At 48.5% G+C, this 22,546-nt stretch overlaps 2 protein-coding genes across 2 annotated transcripts in view; both read right to left on the reverse strand.

The window, feature by feature from the left end:
- FITM1 (fat storage inducing transmembrane protein 1) overlaps positions 1 to 9,296 on the reverse strand; it is a 138,435-nt gene extending 129,139 nt beyond the window's left edge. The window contains exon 1 of the mRNA XM_078644972.1: positions 8,733 to 9,296. Coding sequence (XP_078501098.1) covers positions 8,733 to 8,923 — 191 coding nt within the window. The 5' untranslated portion in view covers positions 8,924 to 9,296. The remainder of the gene's footprint in view (positions 1 to 8,732) is intronic.
- The window catches only part of DCAF11 (DDB1 and CUL4 associated factor 11), a 717,991-nt gene that overhangs the window by 128,006 nt on the left and 567,439 nt on the right, over positions 1 to 22,546 (reverse strand). The window lies entirely within an intron of this gene.

Raw genomic sequence — 22,546 nt, forward strand, 5'->3', positions numbered from 1 at the left:
GTGAGTGGTGTTGCGTGGGTGAGTGGCGTTGCGTGGGTGAGTGGCGTTGCGTGGGTGAGTGGCGTTGCGTGGGTGAGTGGCGTTGCATGGGTGAGTGGCGTTGCGTGGGTGAGTGAATGGTTAGCTGTTGCTTATGCGACGTATAGCACTTAATACTAAAGTAGGCAGACCTTCTTAGCCTTTGTGAGAATAATAGCAAAATAAAAATAAAAACCAGATCAAGTCAAGGACGCAAACGGCACCATGCTATTGTTTATTTACTCAGATGATTTGCATAAAAATGTAACTTGTGAGCACGTTTCTCTAACTCTCCAATAATCCCATTACAACACTTTGTACAAATGAGATTGGGACTCATCCTTCCGAAGTCGAGAAAAATGTGCAACGCTGTGTTGAAGTTAATTTTTTTAATTAACAAAATGCAAATAATGTGGAGAGATTTCAAGTGATTCAGGAATGGGCGCCCTTGTAAAGAGAAAGTACGGCCGGCCTGGGCAGTGATAGGGGAGGAGGGAGGAGAAATGCGAGTCAAGGCAGCAGCAGCCTTTGATGTGCCTGCCGGCCGGCCGTGAATAATTAGGGGGTGAGAAATGCGCTCGGAGGGCTGCCTTTGATGTGGTAATGCGAGGCAGGCAGGCAGGCGGCTGGTGGCATTGTGCACGCGCTTTTTAGGGCTTGCGCAAGCGCAATGACCTAAAAAGCACATGCACTTGAAGGAATCGCCAGTGGAATCGCCAGTGGATAAACACTGGATAAGCCCCTATAGAGCTTCGCCAGCTATGCGCTGAAGCGCATCAGCAGGCGAGCCCTAAAAAAGGGTAGCATTTCTGGCCCTAGTCCCGACCAGTCTCGAACAGGCTTAAACAGGCAGCAGCCCTTGTCCTCTCTGCCCTTAACAGGCTCAAACAGGCAGCAGCCCTTGTCCTCTCTGCCCTTAACAGGCTCAACGCCCGGGCTGAGACGCCCTAACCCTGGCCTTTTTTATAGCCCTAGTAATCAGGTGACCCCTTCAGCCAATGGGAACCCTAGCCCTAACACTATCCAATCACAACACTAGCCCTAAACTCTAGAACCAATAGGAGACCAGGACCTTACAGCCAATCGTAGCCCTAGTCCAAGCCCCCTATCAGTTCAAAAACCCTGATCTCTACGTCCAATAATGGCCCAGTAGTCCCAAAACAAGTCCATGCAACCAATGGCACAGGTAGCCCTAGTCCCTACTTCCAATAGAAAGCCTAACCCTACTCTAAGTCCCACACCTAGTCCAGCAACCAATCACACTAGAAGCCCTAATCGCTACTTCCAATTAAAGGTCTAACCCTAGCCCTAGTCCCACACTACTCCCAACAACCAATAACACAGAAAGCCCTAGTCCCTACTTCCAATAGAAATCCTAGCCCTAGTCCCAACCCTACAATGATTGAATCACAGACCCAGAAACCAATCAGAACCCTCAAATACCCAACCAATGAGGACATTAACCCTAATCCAATAGAAACACCAGATACAACCACCAATCAGTGTAGACATGTACCAACCACTAGCAGACCATATAAGGTCCCAGCGACCTCAGACAAGGTTTGCTGGCCAGGGAGTTGGAAGCTGCTTCTCCTGTTCAGGATCTCCTAGGAGACATTCAGGTTCAATCCACACTTTGGATTGCAGCAGGTAAGGGCCTCACTAACTTGAAATCTAACAATACTGTTTGAATAAAACTTTACTCCCTCTGCTAGACAAAAAAACGAAGTGCACAGGCCCTAGTAAACACAGTTTAAACAGCTCACAGAAGCACCCTCTGATGTAGAAAATCCTTGTTGCTGGGGGAGGGGGGCAGGGGGGCTGGTTTCACTGGCTTGTGAACACAAAAGGGTGGCTGGGAGTGCACTGTTTTAACATACAGGGCTTAGCACAGAGCAAAGGAGAAATTTGGAGCGAAAACAGAATTGTCACCAAGGAATGAGACGGACAAACTACAGAGGTTGGACTGCAAATCCCACAATTCAACACGCTAAATGGAGGCAATCATGAGCAGGGAAACCCACAAGTTTAAAACACAACACAGATGATCAAATATGTAATTACAGGCAGGCTAAAACTACCATTTTTAACTGTAACAACCACAGGCAAACACAGTAAAAACAGAAAGTGAAAATCGTTTTTACACAACTTTTTGTCTTGGGAAGAGACAGCACTAGTCTGTCTCCTTACCACTCCTGGACTCTGCTCACTGCACTCTGGGGCACAGGTAGGCTGCAACTCACAAGATGGAGGAGAAGGATTTGGGGTGCACCCAGCAAGGCATTAAGGGGCATGGGCAGGTGTGAGAGGAGGGCTCAGACTTGCCTGGTAGCTGAATAGCCAATGGTCTGCTGGCCTGGGGGTGGGGGCTGGGCAGCTGCATCTCCTGTTCAGAATCTCCTAGGAGACAGACAGGCTCAATCCACACTTTGGACTGCAACAGGTAAGGGCCTCACTAACTTGAAATCTAACAATACTGTTTCAATGAAACTTTACTCCCTCTGCTGGCCAGAAAACAAAGTGCACAGGCCCTAGTAAACACAGTTTAAACAGCTCACAGAAGCACCCCCTGATGTAGAAAATCCCTGTTGCTGGGGGAGGGGGCAGGGGGGCTGGTTTCACTGGCTTGTGAACACAACATGGTGGCTGGGAGTGCTGTTTTAACATACAGGTCTTAGCACAGAGCAAAGGAGAAATTTGGAGCGAAAACAGAATTGTCACCAAGGAATGAGAGGGAACAAAAACTACAGAGGTTGGAGTGCAAATCCCACAATTCAACACGCTAAATAGAGGCAATCATGAGCAGGGAAAACCACAAGTTTAAAACACAACACAGGTGATCAAATATGCAATTACAGGCAGGCTAAAACTACAATTTCTAACTGTAACAACCACGGGCAAAGACAGTAACAACAGAAAGTGAAAATCGTTTTTTAAACAACTTTTTGACTTCGGAAGAGACAGCACTAGTCTGTCTCCTTACCACTTCCTGGACTCTGCTCACTGCAATCTGTATACATATGTACATACATATATACGTACATATACATTCACACAAATATACATACATATACATACACACATGTGAATGTGAAGGAAGGAAATGTCCTCCATACTGTGTGGGGCTGTGGAGCCCTTCGATCATATTGGGAAAGAATTTTACCTGCCTAGGGTCAGTTCTGGGGTGGAGACTCCTGCTGGATACTAAACTTACACTTCTACATATTAATGAAGACTTTGACAGTTACAGATATATAAAAAAAACTCCTTCACCTGGTACTCATGGTGGCCTAAAGGGACGGGCCTGTAGGTGGAAGAACTCCACCCCCTGATGGTCACTGTAGGAAAGTAGGATCTGCGTTTATGGTTACCCCCATTTTTGCCTGGTGCTAAGCTGAGATTAGTCTGACTGAGATTCTTCTAATCAGGACTCCAGTCTATCTGCTTTCTCCCTTAAATTGTGATGTTCAGTACTTAGGTACATCCCAGATTGGACACTGGGGTACCCTTATCAGTCCCTAGTATAGGTACCCCAGAGGTCCCCATGGGCTGAAGCATGCATTATGCCACCCATGGATAACCATTCAAAATGGAACTACAGGCCTGCCATTGCAGCCTGGGTAACTTGGTACGAACACCACTTCCTAAAGATATAGGTGTCCTATATCTAGGGTCACTGCAATTGAAACCTGCAAGTCACCCCTGTAGCAGGCCTTTGCAATCCTGAAGGCAGGGTGCTCCTGCATGAGCATGACACCTCTACAATACCCCGGAGTCCATTCTCCCGGGTTGTAAGTGAAGCAGCCATATACCATATAGAACGGCACCATGTAATTACGCGATGACCATCTCGAAATCGGCTGGGACGAGTCATATCATGTTTGGTACCAAAACATGTTCAAATCCTACCCATGTAAACGGTGTGGAAAGTATGATTCCAAGCACTGGAGAGCCCTCCGTTAGGCTCTCAGTGTTCCCGGTGCCAGCCTTCTAGACCAGGACAGCATAAAATAGTTGCTGCCGACCAGAGACACTATTCTGCCCTCCTGCTGCTGAGCCTAGCTCGAGCAGGGGAAAGCCGAACAATAGGCATCCTGTCACAAGGAGGTGTGGCCACCTCTCAGACATTATTTAGTGTATTGGGGCTGGGTGGGTGCACTTGCCATCAGCACTCAGTCTGCATGAGGGGCACATTTGGTGTCTCCATGCAAAGTCCTGTTAAACCTGCTCTGGGAGCCGTTGGCTCTCACTCTGGTGCGACACTGGTCAAAGGCCATGGGAGTAACCCCCCCACCCCTGTCCAAACCCTGCCCTGGGATGGTCCCCTGAATCGTCCCAACCCTTTCCTTAAGGTACTTAGAGGCTTACCTGTGGGTTGGTCCCTAGATTTGTTGTGGGACAAGATTCAAATCAGTCACCACTTCTATTTCTACTGTCTGGGCACTCTGGACTTCGCTGGACTTCGCTGTACTTCGTTTGGACTTGATTTCATCCCCTTTCAGTGTGCTGCATCGTCTATGCCTGTGCCTTCCAAGGCCTATGGGCATCCAAAACACCTGAAGCAATCTCCCTTGAAATTAAGGAGTCACTTCCCTGCATTCGCAGGCACCGCAACTAAGATGACTGGTCTGCTGATGCTGAGCTCCTACGGACTCCGAAAGGTTCTGCAACACAGGTGGTCGTTCTCCACAGCTATTGAGGCCTGCCCTGCCCTGCCCTCTCACCAAGTTAGAGGCCGATCAATTTCATTTCAGTTTTTATAGAAAGAGAACAAAATTATTTATCCAAGGACTAAACCCTTTGATGATAGCTTGAACTTGTAGAGTAAATACACGCTATATTGATAATCCACGAGTAGCATTTCGAATTAAATTGAGACAAACGGGTGTGCCTATCACCGAAGATTAAGGCAAAGTTAATCTTAACACAATCGATATTCCGTGGAAACAGTAAAAGTGAATGCAAGCAATACCAAGGTTGGAAAATGGCCGCTATGTATGGGGTACTACATCATGAAGCAGGTCCTTTTAGATGCAATTGTATTCACACAAGAGCCTCAAGCCGCACACGATGAGCTTGCGCTTCAACTGACAGAGTTGGCCTGAGGTTAGGGAATGTACTATTGTGAGGTAGGTAAAGGCAATACAGAGGGCAGATGGTCGGGCAGCTAAAGCGACCAATGGAACTCACCTCAATTCGCTGTAGAAAATCAGAGAAGTCAGGACTCTTAACGCTGCCACACTAGAGTAGAACACAGTGCTTTCTATAGTTCCCAGCCCAGCACTTCCCAGAAAGTGCCAAAACTGCGCACAAGCAAGAGCACTCTCTATGACTACATGGCATTCTCCAATGAAAAGAAGCTGAAGAGGACCTGTGAGTGGTTGCACTGATGAAACTGGGGTACTGGCAGCAACTGCTGCCCAAGGACTCTCCACCCCACACATCCCAACATTCCCATCCCCATCGTTCCGACCATGCAAGACTCAACAGTCGGTCTTGAGCAGGGGTCTGCAATCTCTTCTATACCAAGAGCTACTTATGTTCAATGAAAATCACCCCGCTCTACTCATACTGTTAGTAGGGTAATAGTGAGCACATCAGACAAGACTACATTAGTCATTGTTGTATGCAAGATTACCAGCAGCGATCATCTCAGTGCATCAGATAGGTTTGCCAGCAGAAATAGTCAAAAGAGCTTTATCACTTTGGAATGGCTTTACTTGGATAATACCTAGCAGCCATAGATTCAATACACCTGGCACCAATATAATAATAGTAGTAATACATTTCTTCAACACCACATGATTTATCACTCAAAAATAAGCTTTAAATACATTTTGGAAACTCCATTTTCTCCAAAACTATCTTACGAATTCTAAAAACTACATACATTTTCATCTTGAATATATATTTTGCAATGTTTGTATACAAAAGCTTATAATTTAATAGGCTGGGCTCAGGGTCTGACCGGGACACAAATAGGCCCTTGCACCGAAATAAAAGAGACCCCCCATTAATAAATTAGATAGCTAAAAAAGTGACCTGTGTGCAAAATGGGGCTGTTTTGAACTTGTAAAGGCAGGCTGTATAAGTGCTATAGAAGGTATGGAAGATTGAATGGATTTGAGCATGGTGCAGGTAATTTTTGCACTACAAACCGACTTAGAAAGCCCACAAACAGCCAAAAAAGAAGGCCCACACACTGACCTCTCACACCAGCCCATTGGCCAGTCCTATCCTGGCTGGGCTGCTCACATAAGAGCTACTTACAGGGAGCCTGGAAGCAACCAGGAGCTCACCAGCTACTCAGTGGAAAGGCCTGATCTGGAATGTGCATATTCCATTTCCTCAGCACTGACGTACATTAACCTGTGTAACGTATGTTACCTCTAGGCTTCTCAATAAGGGCAGTGCTTAAATTGGGCCAGTACTCACTGGTACTGAGTACCAGCACTTCTTATTTTTACCAAGTCGAGTACTGGCACTTCTCCACTGTCAAGGAGAGTACTGGTAATCAGGGTTGGATTGATAAATTGGGCACTGGACTGGTGCCCGAGAGCCAGCTGGTTGCCGTTTTTTTGCAGCATGATGGCCATTACCGTCTGTCTCTATTATTCAGCTGTGGTAAGCTGCCCGAGGGGGCCTGAACGGTCTATTGGAGGCCTGCTGCTGGGTCGTCTTGTTAGTTCTTTGGGACATCGACGAGGGCCTGTGCAGGGGTTTCCATGGAGAATTGACACCCCTTGGCTTCCCACTAAGGTCTTTGTCCTGACTCCTTTGCCCCTGTGAATCTACCCCCCACTCCGCCCGCCTGCTGGGACATTGAGTCCATGATGGGTGCGGATGAGGTGATGAAGATGACCTAAGCGGCCTCCCTGGTGCCCAGGTGAGGTGGGAGGAGGTCAACTGACCTTCCCATCGGATGCCAGTATTGTTCTTCCCCTGCTGGACTCTGCACATGCTTGGGACCCTGCAGTGCTCACTGTCTGCTACTGCAAGCTCTCCTGCTGTGAGGTCTTCTGCCGAGGGAAGAGGAAGGAAAATGGGGGTGAGTGAAGGTGAAGAGTGAGGGTAAGGAGCAGAGAGTTTAAAGTAGGAAAAGATAGAGAGGCAGAAGGGCTAAGCACAGATAGAGACCCAAAAGGCTATGGAAGGAGGTAGAGAGGTGCAGAAACGGCAGATTAGAAATAGAAAGTGATGAGAGAGAGTGTGAAAGGATACAATTGGGATATAGAGAGTGGGACAAAATTAGCTACAAACGGGAGAGAGGTGAGTGCGGGAGGGATCTCGAGGAAAGAGATGTGAAGACGGAGAGTGTATGTTTGAGAGGGACAGAATCAGGAGGTATTGGAAAAGAAATGCGCAAAATGCTTGTTTGTGTCCGTGCACTCTTGCAAATATCAGGATTGCTATATAGTTCAACACACTAGATCTTTGGAACATCTGTTATAACTTGAGAACCGAATTGAAAAGTACTTCTTCGGTTTAGCAGATGATTTGGTATAGATTGGTGTTCCTCTAATGACATTATGAATTCTAATAAACTATCCCGCTATGTTTATGTGTTGTTGATGTCTGATAAATTGGTGTACTATATGTGTTTTTATGTCTTTTTAACACTGAAGATTTCTGTACAAATAATGACTTTTTATTTATTGTGATTTTAGTGACTATAGACTATATATGAATTTCTATATAGAGAAAATTGATTGGTATTGTGTTTATAAATTTTATTATATCTGTCCTTTTTTTGTTTTGGTGATATTGGTTGAGCCTTGGTGAGGACGTGTGAGAGTTGAATTGTTTATTTGCCAAAAGGGGTGTTATTTTTTTACTTTTTATATTAGGATTGTGACAAATGCCAGCACATAGGAGCATTAGAATTATTATGATATTAAGAAGCTGCAAATATTACAAAACAAGGAAACATGAACAATTGGTATTTGGCCTTAATTTTGTGTAACGAGTTAACACATTTTATTTTGTTCTGTCCCGCAACTGGTGTAAGTACCAGATTCTCTCTCGTCCTACAGCACATTGATAATTAGCCTGAAAGTGCTAAAAGTACTGTTGATTGTTTGGCTCATTCAGGGTTTTAGCTGTTAATCTGCACATATAAAAAGTTGGAGACCACTATCCAGGGCAATGCAAGGGCAAAATGAATACTCGATACAAGTTTTTTTGTATCACCATGTCTCACTCCGCATCTAACTCCGCCCACTAGCCACGCCCCTAGCTCAATTTAATGAGCACCTGCGCTTATTTTTCCCATTTAAAGTACTCAATAGGGGGACTATAAATCTCAGCCCAAAATGTCTACTCCACTTTGCACTGCGATGCCACCTAGTCAGTGATGAGGGCAAGGAAGTGACGTAGCTCGCCCGGTACGTTTGGCCACGCACCCAAGCGTACGTGGGACGGGGTTCTAATGGACGACGGGGACTACAGTCTACTCGAATGAGTTATTCTGACAAACACAGAGACTAGACCTGTTGCCGTTGAAACTGAGAAGTGTTCCCTCTCTATGTCAAGTGCTCCAGTCCCAATAAAGATGCCCCTTGACCTTATCCTGACGTCCTCTGCCCTGGGATGGTGATCTTCGTGTTCCCTTCCTGTATCCCCCCGCCCCCGCCTTACTCTTGGGTTCTTCGGCTCTAGTCTTCCTTTCTGTTGCCCCAGGGCCCCCATCCTTGCCCTCGTGGCCCCGTACTCACATGTTGAAGAAGTTCCGGTGGTTGGCGAAAATGGTGCGCGGGTTCACGTAGTACTGCAGCAGGGGTCCGAAGATGACCACGGCGGCGATCCACAGGTGGTAGCCGCGCCGCACGCAGGTGCTTCCCAGGGCCCGCGACCACAGGTCACTCCAGAAGAAAACCAGCAGGCGCAGGAAGGACGAGAGGCCCATGGCTAGCGACGGGGTGCCGGGGAGGGCGGGGGCTGTACAGCAGGGCTGTACAACGGGGTGCTGCTGCCGCTAAAGCTAGGGTGCGCCCAAGGAAATGCGAGGGTGCGTACACAAGGTAGGTGAAGGGACAGGGAACACTCTAGGCAGTGGGCACCAAACTTATGATGCAAATCAAAAGAGAGCAGGGGTGGCCCTACAAGGAGGAAACGGTGGGCCCTGAAGGGAGGATCTCAGGGCAGGGAGAGCGAAGAGGTAACAGGCCCTGCAGCGGTGGCCTTGCAGGAAGGGTGAGACGAGCACAGCAGAGGGACGGACGAATACGGCACTGCAAGGAGAGAAGAGGGAAGCATGCCCTGTGTCACAGAGCCCAGGGGCGGACAGGTCACAGGCTGGTGACAGCAGTGAACAGCTGGGACTCTCCTCCCCTTCAGCTGTGCCCATGTCCTTCAGCCGCCCGCCAGCGCAGGCAGGGAGTGAGCAACCTTTATAGGAGATCTTGAGCAGCACTCTTTCTCGGTGTGTTCTGTGCTTTTTGGTCACCACTGGCCCTCCCTAACTCACTGTATTCTGGACCTTGAAATGCGCCTTTTTCTTTCCCTTTCCTTTCCACATGGTCAGGGCCAGATTGTGACAGAAAACAGGCCCACACAGAAAAACAAAAGTACCCCATCAGCGAATAAGATAGCTAAACAAAGTGGCCCAGATTAGCAAATCAAGGAAGTTTTTAACTTGTAAAGACAAGCTGTGTATATGTTTTAGCTCCAGTTGTAGTAGTAATAAAATACTTTATTGTATTAATCATTTGATTACAATAAAAAAAATGTTTTCCAAGATGTAGACAACTGCATGCATTTGTGCTTGTTTTAGGCAATGTTTGTGGTAACACCAGACCGTAAAAGGGCCCACAAACTCAGGGCACTAGTCCTGAATAAGAGAAGTGTCAGGAATAACCGAGTTAATCAGAATGCAAGTGGCATCAGGCCGCGTGACATCATAAGAAGTGACATCAGATCTTAAGCCCTGTTTAACATGTCTATCATGAGTACATTGGAGCATATTTCAAATATATAGGGAAAACCACCTGATTTAGGCAGAAGATTCACACTTTTGTAAGCTACACATATAACAATGTTGCCTTTCGTCTGCGTAAACTGCCTCTATCCATAGAGCTTCAACCCCATTGCCGTGGCACGAATTTCACTGCGGCGCGGGAGGGGGCTGTGGGGGTGGTGGGTGTTGAGCGCGGCGCTACTTTGCCCGAGACGGAACCATGCCGTTACGAGTCACGGGTGGCGTGTGCTCATGACGGCATGGTTCCATCACGGCACCGCAGGCGGAGCGGCAACCACATGACGGAACCACGCCGTCATAAGCACACACCGCCCGTGGCTCATGACGGCATGGTTCCATAATGCGCACGCAAGGGGTTAAAAGAAAAAATAGTGGTGCTTAAATTATTTCAACGCCTCCTCAGGGGAAACACCCATCACATCGGGGTCACCGCGACTTTGACATCGCATGGTCGTTCACATCGCATGCTTTTAGTACGCATGCTACAACGGCGCAATGCCATTAACATCGCATGCAATTACAACGCATGCGATGTTAAGATGCCATTACAATTTGGAATTAATCTAAACGTACCTTGGAATTCATCAGAAACGGCAAAAAATGCAGACTGGCACGTATCCTCTTTTCCTTGTAAAAAGACTGTCACGTACCTTGGAATTAATCAACTTTTGTGCAAAAAATGCAGACTGGCACGTACCTTGGGATTAATCTGAACGTACCTTAGAATTAATCAGAAACGGCCTTTTCGTTTTCCTCGATGACAGTGGGCTGACGTATAGCTGTGCAGACTTTGGTGCTGTCAGCCAGGGTTCGACCCTCCTATCAACGCCACTTTTTAGGTTTCGCCTCGCGATCCGCTGCGCAGCAGCGTTCGCGCAGGGCGAAAACTTTTGTTTTACCAGTATGGACAAAAGTCCCGCCTCTCTGTTCCATTGGCTAGCTCCATAAATGGAGGCTATCCATTGGAACAGAGATATGTCCGTCATTGTGCGAGGCGATTCGTGTGCGTTCCGTAGAATTTTTCTCTTTTTGCCCACGTCATGCGGCGGTGGGCGGGTTTTTTTTTCTTTCGTTGGCATCCTTCGTCACACCAGCCGGACGGCTCTCCCTGTGAGGACGCAGACCCGACCAGCTCATTACTCCGAGGCGATTCTCGGAGGTAAGTTTTTTAAATTTCCCTATACGTTACGTACCGGCCCCACTTGTTTAGGGGGTGTAATTACGACGCATTGCAAACACTGCATATAGAGAAAGCAGTAACCATGCGTCGTGGGATAAAAACAAAATATATGATGGGTGAAATTACTAAATTAGTCTTACTCTCAGCCACGGTCGATAACTGTGACCCTCATTCCTTTCCATTGTCTGTTTGCTTACTGTGCCCCTCCCAACACATGGGTTCCACCTTGTGCACACCAGACCTGGTCCTGCTGCAGTAGAAGCAGTGCATGCTGAGCTGCCTGGACACGAACCCTGTGAAGCAAACACTAGCAGCCGCAGACCTCAGCAGCGAGTGTGAGGTGCCGGACGCGTCCCGAGGCGCGCGGAGTGTGATGAACGCTGTGAGCGTGCATAGGTGGGTGGGGTATGCCTCGATGTGGGTCTGGCAGATTTGCATATGGCGCGACTGCGGCCCAGAGCTGGTACAAGAGGCATTCCGGCCATCACTTCTTGTGCTGCGTGTGTGGCGGGGCCTGTGGGTCATCGTCTGTACTTAAATGTGTGTCATTGTTGCTTGTCATGTGTGGGAGGGGACTGCTGCAGGCGCTATACTGGAGAGTTGCCAGAACAGGAGGAGGCGCTTTGTAGAGTCGCTTTTCCTGTAGTGCAGCTGGGGCTGGGGTCTTGACCCCTGTCTCCAGTATACGGGGCTCACGCTCTTTTCAGCTGTAGCCCCTGCACCAGTATCCGTGCTTGTTTTATTTTTCCCCCTTAAAATGCATTCGAAATTGAGCTTAAGTTAAACTCCTCGATCTGGCATCACTGAAGTAGTATACCACGTGATATCTCGTATTACTGTTTCTTGTTTTTAGCAATGGTGTGAAGTTGCTATAAGATGGCTCTTGGGCAGCGCTGAAGTTCTTGGACGCCTCTGCTCACAGCTGCACTCGGACCCCTGTGCACAGAGATTAAAGATGGGTGGGGGGCTGGGGAGGAAGATGCAGAAAGGACCCAGGCAGGGAGTAAGGCTCTGGACGGGAACCAGGCGCCTCCCTGGCAGCACACAGGAGACAGCAGCAGGAGTGAGCTTTTAATTAAAGAGTGACAAGCGGCTGAGCGAAGTCTGCGCAGCTGCCAAGTAACCCAGCCCGCAGCCCTCCAATGCGGCCTGAGGCGACGTGTGCCCTGGTCCTGTGCAGGCCTCAAGCTCTTCAAGATGCAGAGAGCTCAATGGGTTAATGCCCGCGCCGCAGAAACTTCTACATAGCATGCTAGACACAGGATCACTTCCCAGGTACGCCTCTGCCTCTCATCCTTCTGAGGTCGGCAAACTGAGTCATGGGGTGACCGGAACACCTGCTATTTACAGTGCTTAGAAGCGGCAGGAGGGGGGATTGCCATGGCCGTCAAGCGGTGCTATCCGGGTGAGTGGAAGGCCGCTTAACTTCCAGGGTGTGAAAGTGCTCTTTTTTAAAATTTCGTTTAGCCATCATTTTACCTTTTCTGGCTTGTTAATTTACCGTCCTCCAGGTTGTGACTCTGCTTTCAGAGCTGCTCTCCCTGATCTTGTTAGCACAGAGGCATTAGGATGTGCTAATTTTAATGTTATTGGAGACCTTAATCTCCATTTTGACTGCCCGTCCTTGCCCTCCATTAGGAGCCTTTTGGCCGATTTTGAAGCCTTAAAGCTCTCCCAGTTGATTACCACCCCCACACACAGAGACGGTCATATTCTTGACCCTTTTTTAACAAACTTAGAGGGAGTTAGAGTTCTTGGCTCTTCCCAGTTGGTCTGGACAGATCATATGCTGGTGAAAATGTTATGCCCTATGTCTGAACCTCCTTTTATACCTCAGGATAGACCCGTTCTGAAACGACATTGGAACAAATTAAGATTGGAAGACTTTTACCATCTGCTTGAGGAGGCTCCTCTAGGCCCTCTTACTGAGGTTGATCGCGGATATGACTCCTTTTGTGAGTGGATCTCTGGTGCCCTCCATTCTCTGATCCCCGTGAGCTGGTCCAAGTATCGGCGGAAGGATCCTAGCCCATGGTATGATAGCACCTTAGCGTCCCTCAAAAGAGCCTGTAGACAGGCCGAGAGGTCATGGAGGAAATCGTTCAATCCTGAGTTGAAGGCTTGTTATCTTGCTAAGATTAAAATCTACCATAGGGCGGTGTGTCAAACACGAGCAACCTTCTATGCCCATGAGTTTCAGAATAACGTGAACTCTTCGAAACTCATTTTTAAGGTGCTAAAGGATCTGATGGCTAAGAGGGCAGCCGCGGCGGAAATATGTTCGGACTCCCATTGTGAGGGCCTGGCCTCCTTTTTTCGTGAAAAAGTGCAAGCCATTTATCGAACTTTTCCAATGGGCTCCCCAATTCCTGAGCGGGTCAGCTGCACTCTGGGAGACAGTGAGTGTCTTACCATCCTGCCCTCACTATCTATGGAGGCCTTTGACTCTCTCAGCCATAAAATCAAGTCAGGATCCCCGGCAGATCCGCTGAAACCGGCCCAACTTAAGAATCTGGCGCCGTTTTGCCGCACTCCGGTGCTTTCTCTGATTAACCTGTCACTTTCCTCCGGAGTAGTTCCCGTCAGATGGAAGCAGGCTGTAGTCACACCGATTTTGAAGAAGGCGACCCTTGACCCCCTTAAACCTGAAAACTACCGCCCTATCTCTTTACTTCCTTGGGCCACGAAAGTCACGGAGGCCCATGTGAATGCCATTCTTGCAGACCATCTAGCCAGGGCTAACATTCTTGACCCTACTCAGAATGGGTTCCGTGCGGGCCATAGCACGGAGACGGCCCTTCTTTTCATGGTTGAGCATCTGCGTTCTGTGCTTGATGCGGGTCGGACGGCGGCACTATTGTTATTAGATCTCAGTGCCGCCTTCGACACGGTCTCGCACAGGATTCTGCTTCAACGACTTGAGGAAGTGGGTGTCTCTGGCTCCGCCCTATGCTGGTTTCGATCTTTTCTTGCTGATAGGTCATTCCAGGTGGTGATCCCGCCCGGTAAGTCGACATCTTATCCGCTAGATCTGGGGGTCCCTCAGGGTTCATCGTTGAGTCCCACCCTTTTTAATCTTTACGTGAGACCGCTGGCTGCGGTCGTCAAGCAGTGGGGCCTGACGATGGTCTCATATGCAGATGACACGCAGCTGGCGGTCACACTGAGTGGGGACTCAGACATGGAGGCTCCCAGATTTTGCGATGGCTTACGGGCAGTGGCTAACTGGATGAATTCCAACTGTCTCCAGTTAAACACAAAGAAGACTGAGATTATGGTAGTTGGCAAGCAGGTGGCATTGTGGGGGGACACGTGGTGGCCTTCTGAATTGGGTGTGACTCCGTTTCCAGCATCAGAGATAAAAAAATTGGGGGTTTGGCTTGATCCATCCCTCCGCTTCATCTGTCATACCAAGAAGGTGGCGGCTTCTTGCTATGGCATTATCAGAGGACTTAGACCTATCCTCAAGTTCTTTGATGCATCCACTAGACAACTGGTGGTTCAAGCATCAGTGCTGTCTCGGCTGGACTATGCCAGCTCACTACTGGCTGGGATCAATCAATCAGAACTCTCTCGGCTGCAGCGAGTTCAAAATGCTGCAGCCCGAGTGGTGATAGGTCTGCCAAGGCGGTGCTCGGTGTCTAAATCTTTGCGCTCCCTCCACTGGCTCCCTGTGCATCAGAGGATTAAATTCAAGGTCCTTTGCCTTGCGTTTAAAATTCTCAAGGGTACATCTCCCCAAATTTTAGAGAATTTGCTGACACCTTATGTTCCTCTGCGTACCCTCAGATCTCTGGGTCAGAATTTAGCGGTGGTTCCGCGTTTCAGACTGAGTAGAGCTGGTGGCCGCTCTTTCCGAGTTCTGGCGGCAAGCTGGTGGAACTCTCTTCCCATGCACGTTCAGGCCATTGATGAGCTTCTTCACTTCAGACGGGCCATTAAGACCTTTTTATTTGTTTAGCCCTTATGCTGTGTTTTATTGCCCTTCTGATCTTCTTTAGTGTTGTGTTGTGATTGCCTTGTCAAGGCGGTTTGGAGCACTATTTAGAAAGTTCTTATTTTGCAGGGGGAATCCCTCAAGTAATTTAAAGTTAGACTAGAGCAACAGGTAACTATGAGGTCCAGTACCCGCCTCTCCTGCGGACACTGGAGCCTGGAAACCGGGACGCTAATGCGGGTGTAACTCAAACCGCACAACCGGCCTGCCACAAAACATTTGGAACAACAGTCTCGTAAACTGGGCTTGCGGGTGCACGCCACGGAGCACTCCTGGCAACTTACTTATCGAGCGCCTGTTCAGCTGAATGCCTCTAGGCGCTAGCCAGGTCGTAGTTAGCGGGATACCCATTTCAATGACAACCATTTTTCCAGACAGCGACGTTTGCAGGCTGCATGTGTGCGGCCACTGTGACTCTTAACACATGGGTCGGCACTCTGCGCTCCTGCCCCACGTCAACCAGCATTGACAAGATGGCGACTGGTGAAATCTCCGGGCACACCTAAAGAGCGAGTAATGGGAAGGCTGGACTTAATTTTGACCATTGGTAACAACTAGGCCCGGGCGACATTTTAACAACAGCATTGTCATTTCAGGAATTGGTATGAAATTCCCAAAATTACGCCAGATCACATAATTATTACGCTGCAGTACGCAACACCATTATAGCGAGAGTGCGTAAAAACAATGAGAACAACCAGAGCGTCAGCAGCTATTTTGACAATTGTGTACTGCGCTGGAATCATTTTGGGCTAAAAATAAAGCGTTAAATGGCGGGTCCCTATTTTATGTAATTAAGTGTAACATTATATCATTTTCTTGAAAATCGGTGTAGTTACTCAAAAGCAACAACTTCGTCATGGCCCTGCCCCATTTGCGAGAGATTAAGCTATTGGCTTTGTAAATGACAATGCCATTTATTTATTTATTTTCAAAACCAACACATAAATAAAAATGTTGTCATTTACAATGCCAATAGCTCAAACTTTTCAAAAGGCGAAACCATTGCATTGTAAATCCTTGTTATGTATTGTAATGGCGCAGATGTCAATTTTCTAAAAAAAGATGGCAATATTGATGGATGTCTGGATGTCTGGATGGGTGTATGGGTGAATGGATTGGTGTATGGGTGGATGGATGCATGTATGGGTGCTGGGTGGGGGGTGGATGGATGCGTCTGGATGGGTGGATGGATGGGTTGTATGGGTGGATGGATGGGTGTATGGGTGGATGGATGCATGGATGGGTGCTGGGTGGGGGGTGGATGGATGCATGGATGGGTGCTGGATGGGGGGTGGATGAATGCATGGATGGGTGCTGGGTGGGGGGTGGATGGATGCATGGAGGAATGGATGGATAAAAGTGTGGATGGGTGCATGGCGACGGATGGATTAGTTGATGGCTGTATGGGTGGATGGATGCATGGATGGGAGCTGGGTGGTGGGTGGATGGGTGCGGGGTGGGGGGTGGGGGGTGGATGGATGCATGGATGGATGCTGGGTGGGGTGTGGAAGGATGCATGGATGAATGGATGGATAAAAGTGTGGAGGGGTGCATGGCGGCGGATGGATTAATGGATGGCTGTATGGGTGGATGGATGCATGTATGGGTGCTGGGTGGATGGATGCATGTATGGGTGCTGGGTGGGGGGTGGATGGATGGATGGATGGATGCATGGATGGGGGGGTATCCTCGTCTCCCCGGATCGTCTGCAGTACATCTATGGTACCTCCAGGGTAGCCATTCTGCATCACAAGTTCTCCTGGTCTTTTGAGTGGTCATCCACTGTACGCTCCAGATCATCAACACGCCCCGATCTCCTTAATTTTACACTTAAGGTCGTGAAGGCAGGCTTTGAAATCCGTCTTGAGAGCCAATTTCAGACCTTATTTCCTGGAGGAAATTGTTCATGTAAGCCTGCCTGAGTGGGCGGTCTCTGGGTCACCGGGCGTGGATGCGGTAGGAGAATTGATGGTAGCCATAGTCGGGGGCCTGATTTCAGCCACAAAGAAGTGACGGGTTGTCGCTAGGATGGCTGGTTGGGATGTCTTTGCCACATGGAACGGCAGAGGGAAGGTCCACCACCTGCGAGCGTCTGAGGAACAGCGAGGTGCAAAACTGCGGCGTGGCTGATAGTCAAAATAGCCAAAATATGTCAATAGCTGCGCGGATCCAGGGCAGTCGTGGTATGATCCCCGTGTTAGAGATCTGCGAGGGGCTCCCTAAACAGTCCAATCTGGAGTAAGCGACAGGTGAGAAAGGCCCTGGGGAGAGCACCGCAGCCAGAGCAGGCCTTCCACAGGTGACTACGCAGGGGCCCCAAGAGCCAAAGCGCAGTTTGTCACAGAGTCCAGAATAGTGCAGGCTAGGCCCTAAGGTAGGGCCATGGAGACAGCAGGAAAGTCAGACCCGTCGCCCCCCAATAGTGTTAGAGTGGTGCCAAAGTGCTGGGTCAACAAGTCCAATAGCTGCGACAGGTCAGCAGCATGGGAGGAGGGCAGTGCCAAAGGGGTGGGTGGCGAGCATGTGCAAAGGAACTGTGAGAGACAATAAGTGAAGCCACGTGGTTCCCAGGAAGGAGTGAGGCCCAGTGGGGGCCAAGGCAGTGACACAGGGGTAAAGGTGGGGAGCAAAGCCCTCTGCACGGTTTGGCGGCCGAGCGCCCTGTACCTCTGGTGTAGGACCATGACGCCCGGCAAGCTCAGGTCGGTCCAGAGACCTCTCCTCTGGCCGTCATAGTGATGCTGGCAAGCTCCAGCCCAGGTCGCAAGTGTCATTCCTCATTTTTGCCTCCTTCTCGCAGCATCGGGTGGGGGCCGCAGCACAAAGCTGCAATGTTGTGCAGGCCACTCTGCTCTGCAGGGGTCCAGGGAGCAAAGTGCAGGCTCCTTGAGGCCACCCAGGAGCAGCGAGGAGATTTTAAACCTGGCACAAACATCGCGTTGTCATGCCGCGCGATGTAACCGCTGCGATGTGACACGCTATCCAATGATATGCCCGCATTAGCGTCGCAACAACGTGCGATGCAAACTATAGCGATGTAAGCACCGTTGCGATGTAAATGACGCACTGTAAACGCACGCGAAATGAAAGTTCACGATGGATCGTCATACAACCCTCCTCAGGGGTAGTAAGAACTATATAAATTACATTTATTTTGTGTAAATACAGGGAAAGAACAACACATCTGACATTCTTACAGTAAATGCATATCTTGTAAACAGGGACTGAACAAAGTGAAAAGCTTCCTCTCTTAAGCATGTGTGAAGTGCTATCAAAGTGTGAGCCGTTGTTTCACCTCTGCTGCATTTACATTTAGGTCGTGACTGCTCCAAGCCAGGATACTCCAACAAAAGGAGGCCTGATGACCCCTCAGATTCGGCCTTTGTTATGGCCAGCAGGAGTTTGAACTGAGAAAGCCACCTCCTCCCCTGAAAGTTGTTGCTGATCGAAAGCAGGCAACAAAGTGCAGGCGCTGCAGCATGTGTTCCGGTGTTTGCAAATTAATCCAGGACAAATTCAACATATTTTTCAGTGGGGCCCAACTTCTTGGCAGGATGGATGGCATCCACCCTGTGAAAATAGTGGGTGGCGCCGTCCACCGCATGTACCCCTGACTCGTGCCCTGCACACACTTACCTGTCAAATCGGCCCTTTGGGCACTGTCAGACTGTCCAATAGGCCAGTCTGACCTTCCGCGTGATAAACTACCCTAAAGCTCTCTAGGGGGAACTCCTTTCTTAATTATGCCTTGCCTGGTGCACTCAGAGCCTTGAGCTCACCCCTGTCTTCCTCAGGGCCATGGGTACTCGCAAACATTTGCCCAGGGGCCACAAAGTATGGTCTGTGGTGTGACCAAGGGCTCCACTGTGGCGGTAGGTGTCCTGGGTGGGTAGAGATTGTGTAAGGAGGTCTAAAAAAGAAAATGTTAAATAAACTGGCAAGCACTTATTTGCAGGCTAACTAAAGTTAAGGGATGCAGGACACCACAGTAGTTACTTAATTTAACTTGTAAATAAATGCTTGCCCGTTTATTTAAATTTTTTTCCTGAATATTAGTGATCAGCAACTGAACAGCAACTCATGCTGCTGTTCATTGGGTGGAGTGCATGTAAATGTCAAGAGGGCAGCAAGCAGCCCCCGGGCGCACTTTGGGTATCACTGCCCCAGGCGGAAGGCTATATGAGTAATTTGGTTTGAAGTGCCTGACCCGTGACCATCTTCCTTTAGATACGTCCGTGGCCTGTGCTCAACGCAGGGGGGCTACGCGGCCTCCTCCTGGAGCAATTAATGGCCCGGGGGCCAATACCCCTCAGGGCCAGTTCCTGCGATTGCCTCGAGGTGCCCACACTCGGGACATAGCTGTTTGCTATTGCTTGGCTCCCACTAAGCAAGACATGCGAGGAGGGAAAGAGATGATGAAACTATTGCTCCTGTACACAGGGAGCTGCATTTACAGCAGCTGCCTGCATGCAGCAGCAATGCGGGCCCTTGAGGCTCCTCCGCAGTCCCCTTCAAATCCCACTGGGTGCCCTCGGTTGGACCAGGCCACCCAGGAAGACATGGCTGGGCCCTGGGGGATTAGGTACCCAGGGCGGAAATCATCCCAGGGAGGCGTCCCCTTCCTCCTTTGATTTGTAGTTAAACCCCTAATAATATTCACAAACTAACCCATCCCTTCCTCCTTAAAAACCTACTCTGCCCTTGAGGCTGTGCAGAGCAGATCCCCTCCCACTTTGAACTTGCCACATCCTAATATATTTTTCTAAAAAGCCTATTTCCTCTTGTTTCCTTAAATCTCCAATAGTTATTTTTTTCCGACTGCCCACGCGCCTTCTCCAATCAGACCATTTCCTGTGTATCACTTCTCTTACCCTTTCCATCTCTCCCCTTCCTTATCCTCATCTATCTCTTTTCTGTCACCAGAGAAACCCTCCGCAGAAGTATTTTTTCTGTCCCCTCAAAAGCCCTTCCCATCTTCCCCCAAACTTCCATTGTCTTGTTGAATAAAGGTGTGTTCTCCTGCCACAAGCCGTGCACTCGGACTACCGAAAATAACCTCAGCCATAGCCATACCATATTCCTGGCATTAACCATGCCCATGTTGCGTGCATTACAAAAAGCCCATCCCTCCTTTCGTTCATTCCCTTGCATGTCATGTAAATGGCGGCAGAATTTCTTCCACACCTTCATATCTATTGCCCCAACAAAGTCCCCTAATGTATATCCTGTCACACCTCTTATGTATCCATGCCACATTTGTATCATCCTCCTTCATAACCCCTGGTAGTTAGGCTTAACTAGATCCTTTGGGCTTGGCGAAGGCAGAGCAAGTGTGTTTTCTTTGCTTTTCCACTTTGAAAAAACGATCTTAAATCCAGGTTGGAAGTGAATGTGTTGTTAATGTATCAGAGCGTGATCTGTTTTGTAGTGACTGTGTGCTCTGGTCGTTTCTGGGTGAGAGCAGAGTCTATGGTCCTCCCTTTTAAATGCCCTAAGTATGCAAATGCCTAAAATCCATACCAACATAGGCACTCGCACACCCACTCAGACCCACAGCCACTCTCACACCAACTCACAGACCCACTGCACCACTCACAGACCCAGTCAGACCCACAAAGGCACTCACACAACCACTCACAGATCCATACAGGCACTCACACACCCACTCACAGGCCCACTCACGCACTCATAGACCCACTCACAGACCAACTCAGGTACTCACACACCCACTCACCGACCCACACAGATGCTCGCAAACCCGCTCACACACCCACTCACAGACCCACACAAGCACTTACACACCCACTCTGAAGGATTACAGGTTACAGCTAGGAAATACAATTAAAGAAAAACCTTAGAAATTCACTGAAAAAACAAAGGTTAGAGGGACATTATAGTGGTGGTAGCAAAAAAAAAAAAAAAGAAATTGCCACAAATTCGCAGAGGATCTGCGGCAAAAAAAATAGTTTGTTTTTCTTTTTTGCCCCCTTGATAGGCAAGGTCCTGGGGAGGGATTAGTAAAGAATATTACGGGTGAGAGGGTGCACGAGGCCCCCCTCTCCTGGTCGATTTTGGCCCGGAGGGCCCAGCCTTATTATAAGATCATTATCTATACTAACCTTCTCCTGGCCTTAGTCCCCTTCTAAGTGTCTTGGAGGAACGGGCCTACCAACCAGAAATGTGCCTGGAATAAGGTGGACGCATTCTTACTGAAGGATACTCTTGCTGCCACCAAACCTACACTAAAGAGCGACATAGTGTTAGACAGTGTGAACAATTGGCTCGCTGAAGTCGCCTCTATAGCTGCCTCCTGTAGTAAGCGATAGGACCCTCAGACTTAAGCTGACTGCCCCTTGGTTTACAAGTGAACTAAAAGAAGAAAAAAAGCATTCTAAAAAACGAGAACGCGTATAGCTAAAAACATACAATGAAGCCAACAAAAGCCGGTACAAAGCGGCACTTATCACCTACCACTTTAATCTGAAACTGGCACTTGCCACCTTTTATTCTAATATAATTAAAAAAGCAAACAATAAAGAATGAACAAAAAAATAAACAATAAAGAAAAATAAATTTCTAAAATTGTATCTGATTTTGCAGACCTTAAAGGCACTGCACTCCCCCTCTGAAACTAGCGCCACCCTATGTTCTCAATTGAACATTTTTTTTAAGTTAAAATAAAAAAAGAAATCCAGGACAACCTTGCAAAAATGCAAGATAATGAGCTCTCAAGCGACATATGTCATTTAATTCCCCAGTTTCAGGATAAACAAATGCATTTTACCCCTCCAACGGTCGAAGACCTGGAAAGCTTCTCTTCCCCAAAAGTAAATCAGGCTCTCCTCTGGATCCTTTACCCCACAAGTCATGAAGCTTATAGGGGGTAGCCTATGCCCTATTTTACAAGATCTCTTCACTACTTCCTTGTGCTCAGGGATAGTTCCCCTCCTGGATAAATGCGAAGGTCATCCCCCTTTTAAACAAAACAAATGCAGATCCAAAAATACTCTTAATTTTAGACCCATCTCCCTGCTCCCTGAGGTCTCTTAAGATCATCGAAAAAGTTGTTAACACCCAGTTAACTGGATTCCTGGAAACCTGTAATCTCCTACAGCCATCGCAATGAGGTTTTACGGCCCTTCACAGTACGGAGATGGCACTCATGGAAATTACTGATTCCATCAAATTCATATTGGATGCTGGCCATAATTCTGCACTAATTTCTATTAGACTTCTTAACGGCATTTGAAACGATCACGCTTGAGATCATGTTACACTGCTTACCCACAGTGGGAGGAGAAGGCCTTAGCCGGAAGCCAAGACACTCAAGTATAGCATGCCTCAGGCTTGGGCCCCACCTTTCTTAAGTTAT

The sequence above is a fragment of the Lissotriton helveticus genome, chromosome 5_1 (genome assembly GCF_964261635.1).
Source record: "Lissotriton helveticus chromosome 5_1, aLisHel1.1, whole genome shotgun sequence".
In the NCBI taxonomy this organism is placed as follows: Eukaryota; Metazoa; Chordata; class Amphibia; order Caudata; family Salamandridae; genus Lissotriton; species Lissotriton helveticus.